Source organism: Cetorhinus maximus, unplaced genomic scaffold (assembly GCF_964194155.1).
Source record: "Cetorhinus maximus unplaced genomic scaffold, sCetMax3.hap1.1 HAP1_SCAFFOLD_140, whole genome shotgun sequence".
NCBI lineage: Eukaryota > Metazoa > Chordata > Chondrichthyes > Lamniformes > Cetorhinidae > Cetorhinus > Cetorhinus maximus.
The window spans coordinates 228,999-246,313 of NW_027596136.1; the positions used below are offsets into that span (position 1 = coordinate 228,999).

Here is a 17,315-nt window from a genome sequence, read left to right on the forward strand (position 1 = left end):
AGAGAGTGAGAGATGGATTTGAAGGAAGCGAGAGAGATAGAGACAGAGAGAGGGGTTTAAGGAGGGAATTCCGGAGCTCAGGGTCCCAGGCAGCTGAAGGCACGGCCGCCAATGGTGGAGCGATGGGAATCGGGGAATGGTCAAGAGGCCGGAATTGGAGGAGTGTAGAGATATTGGAGGGTTGTAGGGGCTGGAGGAGGTTACAGAGATAGGGAGGGTTGTAGGGGCTGGAGGAGGTTACTGAGATAGGGAGGGTTGTAGGGGCTGGAGAAGGTTACAGAGATAGGGAGGATTGTAAGGGCTGGAGGAGGTTACAGAGATAAGGAAGGTTGTAGGGGCTGGAGGAGGTTAGAGAGATAGAGAGGGTTGTAGGTGCTGGAGGAAGTTACAGAGATAGGGAGAGTTGTAGGGGCTGGAGGGGGTTACAGAGATAGGGAGGGCTGTAGGGGGTTACAGAGATAGGGAGGGTTGTAGGAGGTTACAGAGATAGGGAGGGTTGTAGGGGCTGGAGGAGGTTACAGAGATAGGGAGAGTTGTAGGGGCTGGAGGGGGTTACAGAGATAGGGAGGGCTGTAGGGGGTTACAGAGATAGGGAGGATTGTAGGGGCCGGAGGAGGTTACAGAGATAGGGAGGGTTGTAGGGGCTGGAGGAGGTTACTGAGATAGGGAGGGTTGTAGGGGCTGGAGAAGGTTACAGAGATAGGGAGGATTGTAAGGGCTGGAGGAGGTTATAGAGATAAGGAAGGTTGTAGGGGCTGGAGGAGGTTAGAGAGATTGGGAGGGTTGTAGGGGCTGGAGGAGGTTACAGAGATAGGGAGAGTTGTAGGGGCTGGAGGGGGTTACAGAGATAGGGAGGGTTGTAGGAGGTTACAGAGATAGGGAAGGTTGTAGGAGGTTACAGAGATAGGGAGGGTTGTAGGGGCTGGAGGAGGTTACAGAGATAGGGAGGGTTGTAGGGGCTGGAGGAGGTTACAGAGATAGGGAGGATTGTAAGGGCTGGAGGAGGTTACAGAGATAAGGAAGGTTGTAGGGGCTGGAGGAGGTTAGAGATAGGGAGGGTTGTAGGGGCTGGAGGAAGTTACAGAGATAGGGAGAGTTGTAGGGGCTGGAGGGGGTTACAGAGATAGGGAGGGCTGTAGGGGGGTTACAGAGATAGGGAGGGTTGTAGGAGGTTACAGAGATAAGGAGGGTTGTAGGAGGTTACAGAGATAGGGAGGGTTGTAGGGGCCAGAGGAGGTTACAGAGATAGGGAGGGTTGTAGGGGCTGGAGGAGGTTACAGAGATAGGGAGGATTGTAAGGGCTGGAGGAGGTTACAGAGATAAGGAAGGTTGTAGGGGCTGGAGGAGGTTAGAGAGATAGAGAGGGTTGTAGGTGCTGGAGGAAGTTACAGAGATAGGGAGGGGTTGTAGGGGCTGGAGGAGGTTAGAGAGATAGAGAGGGTTGTAGGTGCTGGAGGAAGTTACAGAGATAGGGAGAGTTGTAGGGGCTGGAGGGGGTTACAGAGATAGGGAGGGCTGTAGGGGGTTACAGAGATAGGGAGGGTTGTAGGAGGTTACAGAGATAGGGAGGGTTGTAGGGGCTGGAGGAGGTTACAGAGATAGGGAGAGTTGTAGGGGCTGGAGGGTGTTACAGAGATAGGGAGGGCTGTAGGGGGTTACAGAGCTAGGGAGGGTTGTAGGAGGTTACAGAGATAGGGAGGTTGTAGGCGCTGGAGGAGGTTACAGAGATAGGGAGGGGTGTAGGGGCTGGAGGAGGTTACAGAGATAGGGAGGGTTGTAGGGGCTGGAGGAGGTTACAGAGATAGGGAGGGGTGTAGGGGCTGGAGGAGGTTAGAGATAGGGAGGATTGAAGGAGGTTACAGAGATAGGGAGGGTTGTAGGGGCTGGAGGAGGTTACAGAGATAGGGAGGGTTGTAGGGGCTGGAGGAGGTTACAGAGATAGGGAGGGTTGTAGGGGCTGGAGGAGGTTACAGAGATAGGGAGGGTTGTAGGGGCTGGAGGAGGTTACAGAGATAGGGAGGGTTGTAGGGGCTGGAGGAGGTTACAGAGATAGGGACCGTGGGGCAAGGAGGCCCAGAGGGAACTTAAAATGAGAAATTTGAACACGAGGATGAGAATTTTAAAGTGTGTGTATTGCTGGACTGGGAGCCAGTGTCGGGTCAGTGTGAGCACGGGGTTGATGGGTGTACAGGGCTCAGTGTGAGGTGGAAGGTGAGCTACCCAGCTGACTCTCTGCGGTTTATAAGGAGGGGATTGTTGCACAGTGCGTTGCATGCACCTTCTCTTTAGCTAAGGCAGAGTCCTGTAAAGCCATGTCCGATTGTTAACACAAGCTGAAAGCTCAGTTCAACTCTCGTCTTGGGAGAACGCAGCTCCCAAGGGTCAGTTTCAGGGACCATTGAAACATTACAGACACACACGGTGAAAGACACAGGGAAATCCATCCACAAATCAACCACACTGGGGTTGATGAAGTTGCTGTTTAATTATCCAACAATAATAGGTGTAGTGAGCATATCATTCTGTAACTTTACATAAACCAAACATTTCACAACCAAATACAGAAAAAAACAGAGGTGGGGAATAAAACATATGTACAGCAGGCTCCAGAAGTAGGGCAAATATTTCAGTTCCAAATTCCTTCATCAGCAATCTCTTCTTTAAATGGGGGAGTTTCCATGATTTAAGGTTCATTATGATGAGGCGGCTCACAATCAAACATTTCGACAGATCCTCCAACTCGAAACACACCAGAAGCCCAAAGCCCAGGAACAGAGACAATGGCAGAAGTTTGAGATCTGGACCCTTAAACCAGATGCGCATTCCCCAAAGAAGTACTGAGGGAGCGCCGCACTGTCGGAGGGTCAGTGGTGAGGGAGCGCCGCACTGTCGGAGGGTCAGTACTGAGGGAGCGCCGCACTGTCGGAGGGTCAGTGCTGAGGGAGCGCCGCACTGTCGGAGGGTCAGTGGTGAGGGAGCGCCGCACTGTCGGAGGGTCAGTGCTGAGGGAGCGCCGCACTGTCGGAGGGTCAGTGCTGAGGGAGCGCCGCACTGTCGGAGGGTCAGTGCTGAGGGAGCGCCGCACTGTCGGAGGGTCAGTGCTGAGGGAGCGCCGCACTGTCGGAGGGTCAGTGCTGAGGGAGCGCCGCACTGTCGGAGGGTCAGTGCTGAGGGAGCGCCGCACTGTCGGAGGGTCAGTGCTGAGGGAGCGCCGCACTGTCGGAGGGTCATTTGTGTGTGACTGTGGGCGGGTGTTGGGGGAGTGGGGAGGGGTGTGGGGAGAGAGGGGATCAGAGAATTTCCAGGATCCATGGATATTCCCAAGTATCCCAATCCCAGTTTCCATACACCCACTCACCTACCACAGGTGGAAATCGATGCAGGTAGAGAGAGTAATTATCCCCCAGTTAAAGGGGCAGGTAGAGAGAGTAATTATCCCCCAGTTAAAGGGGCAAGTACAGGGAGTAATCAGCCCCCAGTTAAAGGGGCAGGTACAGGGAGTAATCATCCCCCAGTTAAAGGGGCAGGTACAGGGAATAATCATCCCCCAGTTAAAGGGACAGGTACAGGGAGTAATCATCCCCCAGTTAAAGGGGCAGGTACAGGGAGTAATCAGCCCCCAGTTAGAGGGGCAGGTACAGTGAGTAATCAGCCCCCAGTTAAAAGGGCAGGTACAGGGAGTAATCATCCCCCAGTTAAAGGGGCAGGTACAGGGAGTAATCAGCCCCCAGTTAAAGGGGCAGGTACAGGGAGTAATCATCCCCCAGTTAAAGGGACAGGTACAGGGAGTAATCATCCCCCAGTTAAAGGGGCAGGTACAGGGAGTAATCAGCCCCCAGTTAAAGGGGCAGGTACAGTGAGTAATCAGCCCCCAGTTAAAAGGGCAGGTACAGGGAGTAATCAGCCCCCAGTTAAAGGGGCAGGTACAGGGAGTAATCAGCCCCCAGTTAAAGGGGCAGGTACAGGGAGTAATCAGCCCCCAGTTAATGGGGCAGGTACAGGGAGTAATCATCCCCCAGTTAAAGGGGCAGGTACAGGGAGTAATCATCCCCCAGTTAAAGGGGCAGGTACAGGGAGTAATCAGCCCCCAGTTAAAGGGGCAGGTACAGGGAGTAATCATCCCCCAGTTAAAGGGGCAGGTACAGGGAGTAATCATCCCCCAGTTAAAGGGGCAGGTACAGGGAGTAATCAGCCCCCAGTTAAAGGGGCAGGTACAGGGAGTAATCATCCCCCAGTTAAAGGGGCAGGTACAGGGAGTAATCAGCCCTCAGCCACTTCCTGACCGGTTTGTTAATGCGGCCAATCATGGGCAGCCTCTGGCCATATTTGGAGGCTAGGCTGGGACCGTGGTAAAGTGGGAAGCTGGTCTGGAAAAGACGGCCTTTCCCTCTCCTTCCCATCTGTCTCCCGGCGATCAGGAATGCCGAGGGTCCAGCGCGGGCAGAGAGCCGTGACCTCTGGAATACGTCCCTGACCCCGAGCGCCCCCTGCTGGTGGAGGAGGCCCCGCTCGTGGGGCAGGCGAGCGGCCGATTTGGGTTTGGGTGTCAGGTTTGGCCGCTGCAGCGTGGGCTGAGGCAGCTGATCGGCCATGGGACTCCCTTCCTCCACTGGACTGACCGCCAAGCTCATGGTCAGCTGTGGCATCTTCCGGCCCTGGTCCGTCCCATTGAGCCCACCCCTCTGGGCCTTCGGGTCCGTCGGCGGCACAGCCGATTGGCTGGAGAACTCCTTGCCAGCGGGGTGCACAGCAGACACAAGGATCCCACAGCCTGTCCCAAATCGAATGGCCAGGCTGTCTCCAAAGAAGGAGTAAAGCTCGTGGTACATCTGTGGCGGAGAGGTGACCGGGTACGGGTGGTCCAGTCCCGGGATCCCACCCGTCTGGAGGAGGTGGCTGGTGATGCCAAAACCGAACTCGGTGTGAGGCTCCCGGACCGGACTCCCACCCGGCGAACTCGGCACACTCGAATTCTCGCCCGACAACTCCACCGACAGCTTGGTTTTCAACAACTTCTCCACGGCCGCCTGCGAAAAAGAGAGAGATGGTGGGGAGGAGTCAGAGAGAGGGAGAGCGCAGGGGGAGAGAGAGCACAAGGGGGAGAGCGCGGGGGGAGAGAGCACAGGGGGGAGAGCGCGGGGGGAGAGAGCACAGGGGAGAGAGCGCGGGGGGAGAGAGCGCGGGGGAGAGAGCGCAGGGGGGAGAGAGCGCAGGGGGAGAGAGCGCAGGGGGAGAGAGCGCAGGGGGAGAGAGCGCAGGGGGAGAGAGCGCAGGGGGAGAGAGCGCAGGGGGAGAGAGCGCGGGGGGGAGAGCGCAGGGGGAGAGAGCGCGGGGGGGAGAGCGCAGGGGGAGAGAGCGCGGGGAGAGAGAGCGCAGGGGGAGAGAGCGCAGGGGGAGAGAGCGCAGGGGGGAGAGCGCAGGGGGAGAGAGCGCGGGGGGGAGAGCGCAGGGGGAGAGAGCGCGGGGAGAGAGAGCGCAGGGGGAGAGAGCACAGGGGGAGAGAGCACGGGGGGAGAACGCAGGGGGAGAGAGCGCAGGGGGAGAGAGCGCGGGGGGGAGAGAGCACGGGGGAGAGAGCGCAGGAGAGAGAGCGCAGGGGAGAGAGCGCGGGGGGAGAGAGCGCGGGGGGAAGAGCGCAGGAGAGAGAGCGCGGGGGAGAGAGCGCAGGGGGGAGAGCGCGGGGGAGAGAGCGCGGGGGGGAGAGACGGTGAGAGAGTGCGAGGGAGAGAGAGCGCGGGGGGGAGAGCGCAGGAGAGAGAGCGCGGGGGAGAGAGCGCAGGGGGGAGAGCGAGGGAGAGAGAGCTCGAGGTGGAGAGAGCGCGGGGGGAAAGAGCTCGAGGGGGAGAGAGCTCAAGGGGGAGAAAGCTCGAGAGGGAGAGAGCTCGAGGGGGAGAGAGTGCGGGGGAGAGAGCGTGGGGGAGGGAGAACGTAGGGGAGAGCGCGCAGGGGGGGAGAGCGCAGGGGAGAGAGAGCGTGGGGGAGAGAGCGCGCGGGGGAGAGCGCATGGGGAGAGCGCGGGGGGAGAGAGCGCGGGGGGAGAGCGCGGGGGGAGAGCGCGGGGGAGAGAGCGTGAGGGGGAGAGCGCAGGGGGGAGAGCGCGGGGGGGAGAGCGCGGGGGAGAGAGCGCGGGGGAGAGAGCGCGGGGGTGAGAGCGCGGGGGTGAGAGGGACGGGGAGACAGATGGGGAGATGGCGAGACAGACGGGGGGAGGGGGAGAGAGACGGGGAGACGGGGGGAGGGGGAGAGGGACGGGGGGATGGGGAGAGGGACGCGGGGAGGGGGAGAGGGACGCGGGGAGGGGGAGAGGGACGGGGGAGGTGGAGAGGGACGGGGACACGGGGGAGAGACGGGGAGAGGGCCGGGGGCCGGGGGGACGGGGAGACAGATGGGGAGACGGTGAGACAGATGGGGAGACGGGGAGAGGGAACTTTGCGGTGGGGGCGGGTTTACCAGGCTGACCCATGCTGCCCGCTGGAATGTATCGGTCACTCTTGGAGCTGAAGCTGGTACTTACCAGAATGGCCCCGTAAACCTTGTGACCATCAGCTTTGACCTGTGCGTTCGATACAGAATTATCATCAAGGACAGCCTGAAGGTTTGTCCAGTACGTATGGAGGTGAGGATAAAGGACGCGTTCCACTGCCTGTCGACAGACGAAAGGTGATTGACACAGACGGACAGAACCCACTCGCTGTTTGTCAGGAATATATCAGGGAGACTCCACAAGACACCTCTTCATGCAGGGAGACTGGCGATGGGCAGAATGTTCCGGGCAGACACTATCCTGACACAGGCAAAATAACTGACCAGCGCTGGCCCCTGGGAACCGGCAGTGACCCCTGACCTCCCAAATCCACACACACATTCCAAATACATGTAACATCTCGAGGATAGTCCTCTGCTCACCACAGTATCTCATTCAGAATGAGTATGTGCAGCTCCCACTGCTCAGATACAAGACCCTCATCTCTGGCTTCTAATCCACTCGGTACTGTGGATCTTCAATGTCCCAAAATCCTGCAAGCGTTTGATGGGGACAGTGTAGAGGGAGCTTTACTCTGTATCTAACCCCGTGCTGTACCTGTCCTGGGAGTGTTTGATGGGGATGGTGTAGAGGGAGCTTTACTCTGTATCGAACCCCGTGCTGTACCTGTCCTGGGAGTGTTTGATGGGGACGGTGTAGAGGGAGCTTTACTCTGTATCTAACCCCGTGCTGTACCTGTCCTGGGAGTGTTTGATGGGGGCAGTGTAGAGGGAGCTTTACTCTGTATCTAACCCCGTGCTGTACCTGTCCTGGGAGTGTTTGATGGGGATAGTGTAGAGGGAGCTTTACTCTGTATCTAACCCCATGCTGTACCTGTCCTGGGGACCTCCTCACCTTCCAGCCAAGTGCGTGCAGTCCCACTAATGCTCCATAGTGTGAGCAGAGAGGTCGAACTGGATCAATCAGCACCTTCTGTAGCGTCAGCAGGATCTGGTGGTACAGGCCGCTCACTAAATCTCCATGCCACCTGTCAGCAAAGAACACAGCGACTCTTCAAACAACTCTTCACAGTCCCGGTCTCCGTATCCCACACTCGGAGTTACCGAGCACAGTCCCAGTCTCCGTATCCCACACTCGGAGTTACCGCGCACAATCCCACTCTCTCTATCCCACACTCGGAGTTACCGCACACAGTCCCGATCTCAGTATCCCACTCTCGGAGTTACCGCGCACAGTCCCGGTCTCCGTATCCCACACTCGGAGTTACCGCGCACAGTCCCGGTCTCCGTATCCCACACTCGGAGTTACCGTGCACAGTCCCGGTCTCCGTATCCCACACTCGGAGTTACCGCGCACAGTCCCGGTCTCTGTATCCCGCACTCGGCGATACCGCGCACAGTCCCGGTCTCCGTATCCCACACTCGGAGTTACCGTGCACAGTCCCGGTCTCTCTATCCCACACTCGGAATTACCGTGCACAGTCCTGGTCTCTCTATCCCACACTCGGAGTTACCGCGCACAGTCCCGGTCTCCGTATCCCACACTCGGAGTTACCGCGCACAGTCCCGGTCTCCGTATCCCACACTCGGAGTTACCGCGCACAGTCCCGGTCTCCATATCCCACACTCGGAGTTACCGCGCACAGTCCCGGTCTCCGTATCCCACACTTGGAGTTACCGCGCACGGTCCCGGTCTCTCTATCCCACACTCAGAGTTACCGCGCACAGTCCCGGTCTCCGTATCCCACACTCGGAGTTACCGCGCACAGTCCCGGTCTCCGTATCCCACACTCGGAGTTACCGCGCACAGTCCCGGTCTCTCTATCCCACACTCGGAGTTACCATTTTATTAAAAGGATATTGAGCTACTGGAGAATGTGTAAGAAAGATTGACAATGGACGATCCCAGAAACTGAGAGGTTAGAACGATCGGGAAAGATTGAACAGGCCGGGGCTCTTTTCTCTAGAAAAGAGACGGCCGAGGGGGTGACCTGATCGAGCTCTTTAAAATGATGGAGGGGGTTTCGATAGGGTCGACGTAGAGAAGATGTTTCCCCTTGTGGGGGTTGGAGACCAGAACTCGGGGCCATCGATATAAGACATTGACTTTGATCGAGTGAATAAGTAGAAACTGTTTCCAGTGGCAGGAGGGTCGGTAACCAGAGGGACACAGATTGAAGAGAATCGGGAAAAGAGCCAGAGGGGGAGATGAGGAGAATGTTTTTTTTGACACAGCGAGTTGTTGTGATCTGGAAGGCGCTGCCTGAAAGGGCGGTGGAAGCAGATTCAATAGGAACTTTCAAAAGGGGGAATTGGATAAATACTCGAAAAGGAGAAATTTGCAGGACTGTGGAGGGGGAGCGAGAGCGGGGAGGGGGAGTGGGGTCTAATTGGATAGATCTTTCAAAGGGCCAGCACAGGCTCAATGGGCTGAATGGCCTCCTGTGCTGTGTGAGTCTGTGAAACGTTAGTGTTATACACCTAGAGAACAGGCTGGAGAGAAAGGAGAGGCTGCGTTTGAAAGCAGGTCTTACCAGAGGATGTGACTGAGCAGTAACGCGGCGTAGTCTCGGAGGGTCCAGTGATCATTCAGCGGGTTGATCGAGGCAGCGAGAGGCTCCAGAATACAGTACATGACACTGGAGACCAGGCTCTTGATGTAGGTGCCCAGATAGAGATAGGGATTACGGATTAAACTCTTCACTATGTGCAGCAGCCTGTTCAGCTGGTCCAAGTCGTGACTCACCGACTTGACCTGTTCGACCAGAGAGAGAGAGAGGGGGAGAGATCGCCATGAGTACTGTGAGCGGGTCCCATCGCGAGGGAGCGACTCCCTGTCCTGCCTCAGTCTAGGTCTGTAGGTGACTCCCATCCCAGATCACCGCGACGGACTCCTGCCTGGGGTGTCCGAACACAGCAATCAGCTGTATCAAAGCAGGCGTGGGCACGAGGCCTCGCCATCGGGTAACCAGGGGCTCAGTAATAAACAGCAGCCTCGCCATCAACTCTATCCCCAGAAGCGACAGCCCCTGGGGTGTGCTGAACAATTTCCATCTCAGATATCAGCAGCTGGGATAACACCACGGGCAGGACACCGGGCAGGTACCTCCCTCCCTCCCACACCCACCCCTCTGCAGTCCTGGACGTTCAGACTTAAATATCAGCCACGCCGGAGACAGGCCGTCCAAACCCCCCAACCAAGGCGACACACCCCACAGCAACACCGAGGGAGTGCCGCACTGTCGGAGTGTCAGTGCTGAGGGAGCGCCGCACTGTCGGAGTGTCAGTGCTGAGGGAGCGCCGCACTGTCGGAGGGTCAGTGCTGAGGGAGCGCCGCACTGTCGGAGGGTCAGTGCTGAGGGAGTGCCGCACTGTCGGAGGGTCAGTGCTGAGGGAGTGCCGCACTGTCGGAGGGTCAGTGCTGAGGGAGCGCCGCACTGTCGGAGGGTCAGTGCTGAGGGAGCGCCGCACTGTCGGAGGGTCAGTGCTGAGGGAGCGCCGCACTGTCGGAGGGTCAGTGCTGAGGGAGCGCCGCACTGTCGGAGTGTCAGTGCTGAGGGAGCGCCGCACTGTCGGAGGGTCAGTGCTGAGGGAGTGCCGCACTGTCGGAGGGTCAGTGCTGAGGGAGTGCCGCACTGTCGGAGGGTCAGTACTGAGGGAGTGCCGCACTGTCGGAGGGTCAGTACTGAGGGAGTGCCGCACTGTCGGAGGGTCAGTGCTGAGGGAGCACCACACTGTCAGAGGGTCAGTACTGAGGGAGCACCGCACTGTCGGGGGGTCAGTGCTGAGGGAGCGCTGCACTGTCGGAGAGTCAGTGCTGAGGGAGCGCCGCACTGTCGGAGGGTCAGTGCTGAGGGAGCACCGCACTGTGGGAGGGTCAGTGCTGAGGGAGCGCCGCACTGTCGGAGGGTCAGTGCTGAGGGAGCGCCGCACTGTCGGAGGGTCAGTGCTGAGGGAGCGCCGCACTGTGGGAGGGTCAGTGCTGAGGGAGAGCCGCACTGTCGGAGGGTCAGTGCTGAGGGAGCGCCGCACTGTCAGAGGGGGTTTGCTTTCAGATAAGCTGTTAAACCACGCTGCAGAAATGCTAGTCTGTCTTCATTTGCAATTCCTGGTGTGACTCAGTGAAACGGATGAGAGGTTACTCACAGGCTGTGTGATCCTGTGTCTGGAAAGGGGGAGAGTGAATGACAGCGTGAGAGAGACTGTCCCATGTACCGGGACAGTTACAGGATCACAACCTACCCCACTGACCACGTAGACAAAGTAGGGGAGCAGAGCAGCGATCTTCGAATTCGACTGTAGGTCCTGTAGAGCCGCCTGTAGTCAAAGGGATCAGACTGTGAGGAAAATCCAACTCAGACAATACAGTCTGAACATCATCATCACAATAAGAGAGAGTCAGCACCACTCCACAGACACAGCACGGGGTTAGATACAGAGTAAAGCTCTATCTACACTGTCCCCATCAAACACTCCCAGGACAGGTACAGCACGGGGTTAGATACAGAGTAAAGCTCCCTCTACACTGTCCCCATCAAACACTCCCAGGTCAGGTACAGCATGGGGTTAGATACAGAGTAAAGCTCCCTCTACACCGTCCCCATCAAACACACCCAGGACAGGTACAGCACAGGGTTAGATACAGAGTAAAGCTCCCTCTACACTGTCCCCATCAAATATTCCCAGGACAGGTACAGCACGGGGTTAGATACAGAGTAAAGCTCCCTCTACACTGTCCCCATCAAACACTCCCAGGGCAGGTACAACACGGGTTAGATACAGAGTAAAGCTCCCTCTACACCGTCCCCATCAAACACTCCTAGGACAGGTACAGCACGGGGTTAGATACAGAGTAAAGCTCCCTCTACACTGTCTCCATCAAACACTCCCAGGACAGGTACAGCACGGGGTTAGATATAGAGTAAAGCTCCCTCTACACTGTCCACATCAAACACTCCCAGGACAGGTACAGCACGGCGTTAGATACAGAGTAAAGCTCCCTCTACACCGTCCCCATCAAACACACCCAGGACAGGTACAGCACAGGGTTAGATACAGAGTAAAGCTCCCTCTACACTGTCCCCATCAAATATTCCCAGGACAGGTACAGCACGGGGTTAGATACAGAGTAAAGCTCCCTCTACACTGTCCCCATCAAACACTCCCAGGGCAGGTACAACACGGGTTAGATACAGAGTAAAGCTCCCTCTACACCGTCCCCATCAAACACTCCCAGGACAGGTACAGCACGGGGTTAGATACAGAGTAAAGCTCCCTCTACACTGTCTCCATCAAACACTCCCAGGACAGGTACAGCGCGGGGTTAGATACAGAGTAAAGCTCCCTCTACACTGTCTCCATCAAACACTCCCAGGACAGGTACAGCACGGGGTTAGATATAGAGTAAAGCTCCCTCTACACTGTCCACATCAAACACTCCCAGGACAGGTACAGCACGGGGTTAGATACAGAGTAAAGCTCCCTCTACACTGTCCACATCAAACACTCCCAGGACAGGTACAGCACGGGGTTAGATACAGAGTAAAGCTCCCTCTACACTGTCTCCATCAAACACTCCCAGGACAGGTACAGCACGGGGTTAGATACAGAGTAAAGCTCCCTCTACACTGTCCACATCAAACACTCCCAGGACAGGTACAGCACGGGGTTAGATACAGAGTAAAGCTCCCTCTACACTGTCCCCATCAAACACTCCCAGAATTACCTGGAAAAACTCAGCAGGTCTGGCAGCATCGGCGGAGAAGAAAAGAGTTGACGTTTCAAGTCCTCATGACCCTTCAACAGAACTGAGTAAAGTTAGGAGAGGGGTGAAATATAAGCTGGTTTAAGGTGGGGGAGGGGAGAGAAGTTGGGGGGGGTGGGGGTGTGGTTGTAGGGACAAGCAAGCAGTGATAGGAGCGGATAATCAAAAGATGTCACAGACAAAAGAACAAAGAGGTGTTGAAGGTGGTGATATTATCTACGAGAATGTGCTAATTAAGAATGGATGGCAGGACACTCAAGGTACAGCTCTAGTGGGGGTGGGGTGGAAAGACTGACAGGGCATTACAGGTATAGATTTAAAAATAATGGAAATAGGTGGGAAAAGAAAAATCTATATAAATTATTGGAAAAAACAAAAGGGAGGGGGAAGAAATGGAAAAGGGGTGGGGATGGAGGAGAGAGTTCAAGATCTAAAGTTGTTGAACTCAATATTCAGTCCGGAAGGCTGTAAAGTGCCTAGTCGGAAGATGAGGTGCTGTTCCTCCAGTTTGCGTTGGGCTTCACTGGAACAATGCAGCAAGCCAAGGACAGACATGTGGGCAAGAGAGCAGGGTGGAGTGTTAAAATGGCAAGTGACAGGGAGGTTTGGGTCTTTCTTGCGGACAGACCGCAGGTGTTCTGCAAAGCGGTCGCCCAGTCTGCGTTTGGTCTCTCCAATGTAGAGGAAACCGCATTGGGAGCAACGAATGCAGTAGACTAAGTTAGGGGAAATGCAAGTGAAATGCTGCTTCACTTGAAAGGAGTGTTTGGGCCCTTGGACGGTGAGGAGAGAGGAAGTGAAGGGGCAGGTGTTGCATCTTCTGCTTAGGCATGGGGAGGTGCCATAGGTGGGGGTTGAGGAGTAGGGGGTGATGGAGGAGTGGCCAGTTTTTTGTTTTTATCAAACACTCCCAGGGCAGGTACAGCATGGGGTTAGATACAGAGTAAAGCTCCCTCTACACTGTCCCCATCAAACACTCCCAGGACAGGTACAGCACGGGGTTAGATACAGAGTAAATCTCCCTCTACACTGTCCCCATCAAACACTCCCAGGACAGGTACAGCACGGGGTCAGTATTAATAGTTTGATTGATTCACTGACAATAACACAAACCAATCCATGAATGTCTCCTCTCGACCCTGATCTCTTACCTTCATCAGCCGATGGTCATCGCCTAGCACTGCTCTGGTAATCTGCTGGTAATACTTCAGGAGCTCATCGGAGAGGCTGGAAACTGCCACTGGGACTGAAAGGATCAAAAACAAACAGCAGCATCAGCAACCACAGAATCTCACAGCCCAGAAGGAGCCATTCGGCCCATTGTGCCTGTGCTGGCCCTTTGAAAGATCTGTCCAATTAGTCCCCTCCCCCCCACCACAGTCCTGCAAATTTCTCCTTGTCAATATTTATCTAATTCCCCCTTTTGAAAGTTCCTATTGAATCTGCTTCCACCGCCCTTTCAGGCAGCGCCTTCCAGATCACAACAACTCGCTGTGTAAAAAAAACATTCTCCTCATCTCCCCCTCTGGCTCTTTTCCCGATTCTCTTCAATCTGTGTCCCTCTGGTTACCGACCCTCCTGCCACTGGGAACAGTTTCTCCTGATCCTCCTGCCACTCTCTGGGTAACCGGTCTCTCTGGGTCCAGGGCTCTCTAATCTCCGGGTAAGGTGAGAATGACATTCCTGACCGTTTGAGTGAAGAGGAAGTGAGGTTCGTGAGGGATACTCACCCACTCCCTGAGGCTCCTGATTTCCCCGGCTGTCTAAGTAGGACACCTGAACTGCAGAAGCAAAGAGAGGGAGAAAGAATTAGAGATCGCATCTGCCAAGAGGTGAAAGATTCGCCTCGCCTCCCTCATCCCTGGGCACTCCTCTCCCCTCCACCACCTCCAGCCCAGCCTCCCTACCTCGAACCACGGTTTCACCACAGCCCTTGGGGATGTTGGTGGCGAGGGCCAGATCCACCAGGTTCACTTCACGATCCTCCACCACAAACAGCTCTCCCTCCTTAACAGAGCGGAATGGAAGCATATCTGAGGCACCGTAACCACACACAGGCTGCAAACAGCAACAGGAACAGGATAGTTAGCATCAGCTTCAAGAGGAACGTTGATTTTCTGACACAAAGCCTGCCAGCCCACAGAGTGAGCTTCAACTGGCTATTCAACCACACCAGGCATCAGAGCAGCGCCCGAGCATTGTGCCAGTGAGATGGCAGCTCTGACTCCATGGCATTGCACTCACCCATCAGTCACCAAGGAGCTCCCAGTCCACAGCCTCAAACCGATGATCCAGGCCGACACTCCCAGTGCAGTACTGCAGGAGCGCCGCACTGTCGGAGGGTCAGTACTGCAGGAGCGCCGCACTGTCGGAGGGTCAGTGCTGAGGGAGCGCCGCACTGTCGGAGGGTCAGTGCTGAGGGAGCGCCGCACTGTCGGAGGGTCAGTGCTGAGGGAGTGCTGCACTGTCGGAGGGTCAGTGCTGAGGGAGCGCCGCACTGTCGGAGGGTCAGTGCTGAGGGAGCGCCGCACTGTCGGAGGGTCAGTGCTGAGGGAGTGCTGCACTGTCGGAGGGTCAGTGCTGAGGGAGCGCCGCACTGTCGGAGGGTCAGTACTGCAGGAGCGCCGCACTGTCGGAGGGTCAGTGCTGCAGGAGCGCCGCACTGTCGGAGGGTCAGTGCTGCAGGAGCGCCGCACTGTCGGAGGGTCAGTGCTGCAGGAGCGCCGCACTGTCGGAGGGTCAGTGCTGCAGGAGCGCCGCACTGTCGGAGGGTCAGTGCTGCAGGAGCGCCGCACTGTCGGAGGGTCAGTGCTGCAGGAGCGCCGCACTGTCGGAGGGTCAGTACTGAGGGAGTGCCGCACTATCGGAGGGTCAGTGCTGAGGGAGCGCCGCACTGTCGAAGGGTCAGTACTGAGGGAGTGCCGCACTGTCGGAGGGTCAGTGCTGAGGAAGCGCCGCACTGTCGGAGGGTCAGTACTGAGGGAGCGCCGCACTGTCGGAGGGTCAGTGCTGAGGGAGCGCCGCACTGTCGGAGGGTCAGTGCTGAGGGAGAGCCGCACTGTCGGAGGGTCAGTGCTGAGGGAGCGCCTGATTCCCTCTGATGACATTGGCCTCAGTGCCCCTACACTCCCCCTCCCCACACTTTCCCTCCAAACCTACCTCCACATTGGCCCAGCGCAGCGCCCGGTTGAAATCCTCCACAGTCAGACGTCTGCGATTGGCATGTTTCATGAACTGGGCACCATTCTGAAAGAGGCAACTGGAGGTGAGAAGCTGGTTATGCCGTGAGTTGGTTACTGCTACTTTCAGGGGTAGTGCGATTCCCACCGTCACCGTTTATCGATGAGTCTCTTTCACCGGTGGTTAACGAATCCACTCTCTTACCTGGGTCGTTTCTCTCAGTCGGTAACATACGTCCTGGGCCAGCAGAGCACTGACCTCATCCCCCAGCTCCAGACCCACGCTCTCAGCCATCAGCTTCACCGATTCCTTACTGATCTCTGCGTATTTACGCTCCTCCCGTTCAGACATGGCTGGAGACTCAGGGCAACACTAGTTATGAACAGTTCATGGACTATTGCTCTCACACTCCACTAACTAGCCAGTCACAGCCCTGCTAACTACTAACACATCTCTCGCTGCTCAGTAACTAGACCTTGACTAATCAGATCCCATATCAAGCCGGTCTTAAATAGTCAAGTGCTTCAGCAGGTTCTTGCTAACTCGTAATAACTGATCCTCAGGTTACAAAGCCTTCTCTAACTAGTAATAACTGACCCTCAGGTAACAAAGCCTTCTCTAACTAGTAATAACTGACCCTCAGGTTACAAAGCCTTCTCTAACTAGTAATAACTGACCCTCAGGTTACAAAGCCTTCTCTAACTAGTAATAACTGACACTCCACTAACTACTAACAACTTAGCCCTTCACTAACTACTAATAACCAATCCTTCAGTAACTGGTTATCAACCCTTTACTATCTAGTAATGATCAACATTTCATTGTTTACCAACTGACTGGTTAACCCCTCATTAACTAGTGATAACCAACCGTTCATCAACTGGTTACCACTTCTTCCTTAACTAGTAATAACCCTAACCCTCTGCACTGACTGGTCAGCCCCTCCCTAACTAGTGATAACCTCTCACTAACCAGTTACCAGCTCCTCTCCCGCTCCTCGATTGGAGGTGAATGAAACTCCTTCCGGGTCTAATCACTGGCCAATCACCGCCTCCCTGGGGGTGGGCGGGGCTCAGCCTGGCGCTCCGATTGGGCGAGGCGGCTGTCAGTCACCCCCCAGTCACGTGACCCTCTCGCAGGGGCGTGGAGGATTTTAAAAGGGCTGTGCCCTCAGGACCGGGTGGGCCCCACCTTTGGGTGTGAAATAGGTGGGGGGTCCTCCCAGTGACAACAGGAAGATAATTTCACCGAATTCATGATGGGGGCACCTCTCCCATGCCCAAATATTGGGGGTTTTAGTCCCAAATCTGGATCATCCTCCGACTCCACTCACTCTCAACTGGGGAAGCGGTGATGGGGGAATTGGTAACGAGATGGTGGGGGTGGGGGTGGGTCATACGTTATACACACGCCTCTTGAATCACACAACCACACAGCACAGGAGGAGGCCATTTGGCCCACCGTCCCCCTACTGGCTCTTTGGATGGGGTCACTCACTCCCCCGCTGTAACCCCATAAAATATCCCCATTTTCCAGAATTTATCCAGTCCCCTGGACCTGTCCGGGCAGAAACCATCGGACCATGCCAGCAAAAAGTGACATAAATATTGGAGAGACGCAGAAATGCAGAAGTCTTTAGTTTTAAGATGAATTGCATTGATATAGCACCGACAACATGCCAAAGGCTTCCCAGGGCTGCGGGTCGGACAGAAATATAGTCGGTGCCAATGGAGATATTGGGATGGGCGTTCAACTGTTGGCCAATGAAATAGGTTTTAAGGACAGGCTTAAAGAGGATCAGAGGGAGATGGAGAGATGGCCAAGTTCAGAATCTAGCCTGGATAGATGAACTCTCCCCTTGCCAAAGATTGGTCTCCCTGTATCTATA

The 17,315-nt window shown here is 56.0% G+C and overlaps 1 protein-coding gene and 1 long non-coding RNA gene across 3 annotated transcripts; one reads left to right on the plus strand and one right to left on the minus strand.

The window, feature by feature from the left end:
- The first annotated feature begins 2,446 nt into the window (after positions 1-2,446).
- Positions 2,447-3,587, plus strand: LOC144672918 (uncharacterized). The gene is made up of 3 exons (XR_013574206.1): positions 2,447-3,419; positions 3,492-3,527; positions 3,564-3,587. It is a non-coding gene; the product is annotated as an uncharacterized LOC144672918 (long non-coding RNA).
- A 318-nt stretch (positions 3,588-3,905) lies between these two features.
- On the minus strand, positions 3,906-16,001 carry taf6l (TAF6-like RNA polymerase II, p300/CBP-associated factor (PCAF)-associated factor). 2 transcript variants are annotated; one of them, XM_078534929.1, is made up of 10 exons: positions 15,632-16,001; positions 15,407-15,493; positions 14,155-14,305; positions 13,978-14,028; positions 13,399-13,493; positions 10,726-10,800; positions 9,018-9,238; positions 7,346-7,511; positions 6,515-6,643; positions 3,906-5,027 (listed from the first exon to the last, which is right to left on the minus strand). In XM_078534929.1, the coding sequence occupies exons 1-10, from the start codon at positions 15,776-15,778 to the stop codon at positions 4,236-4,238; spliced, it is 1,914 nt and encodes a 637-aa protein (XP_078391055.1). In that variant the 5' UTR covers positions 15,779-16,001; the 3' UTR covers positions 3,906-4,235. The 2 variants fall into 2 exon arrangements, with proteins under 2 accessions (XP_078391055.1, XP_078391056.1); XM_078534930.1 differs by having other exon boundaries at positions 3,907-5,027; positions 7,379-7,511.
- Between the last annotated feature and the right edge of the window lie 1,314 nt (positions 16,002-17,315).

Coding starts and splice junctions, on each gene's coding strand:
- taf6l (XM_078534929.1), bottom strand. CDS start 15,778: ATGTCTGAACGGGAGGAGCGTAAATACGCAGAGATCAGTAAGGAATCG. Junction 13,494..13,977: donor TCAGGAGCCTCAGGGAGTGG/GTGAGTATCCCT, acceptor TGATCCTTTCAG/TCCCAGTGGCAGTTTCCAGC. Junction 9,239..10,725: donor TTGTCTACGTGGTCAGTGGG/GTAGGTTGTGAT, acceptor CTGGTCGAACAG/GTCAAGTCGGTGAGTCACGA.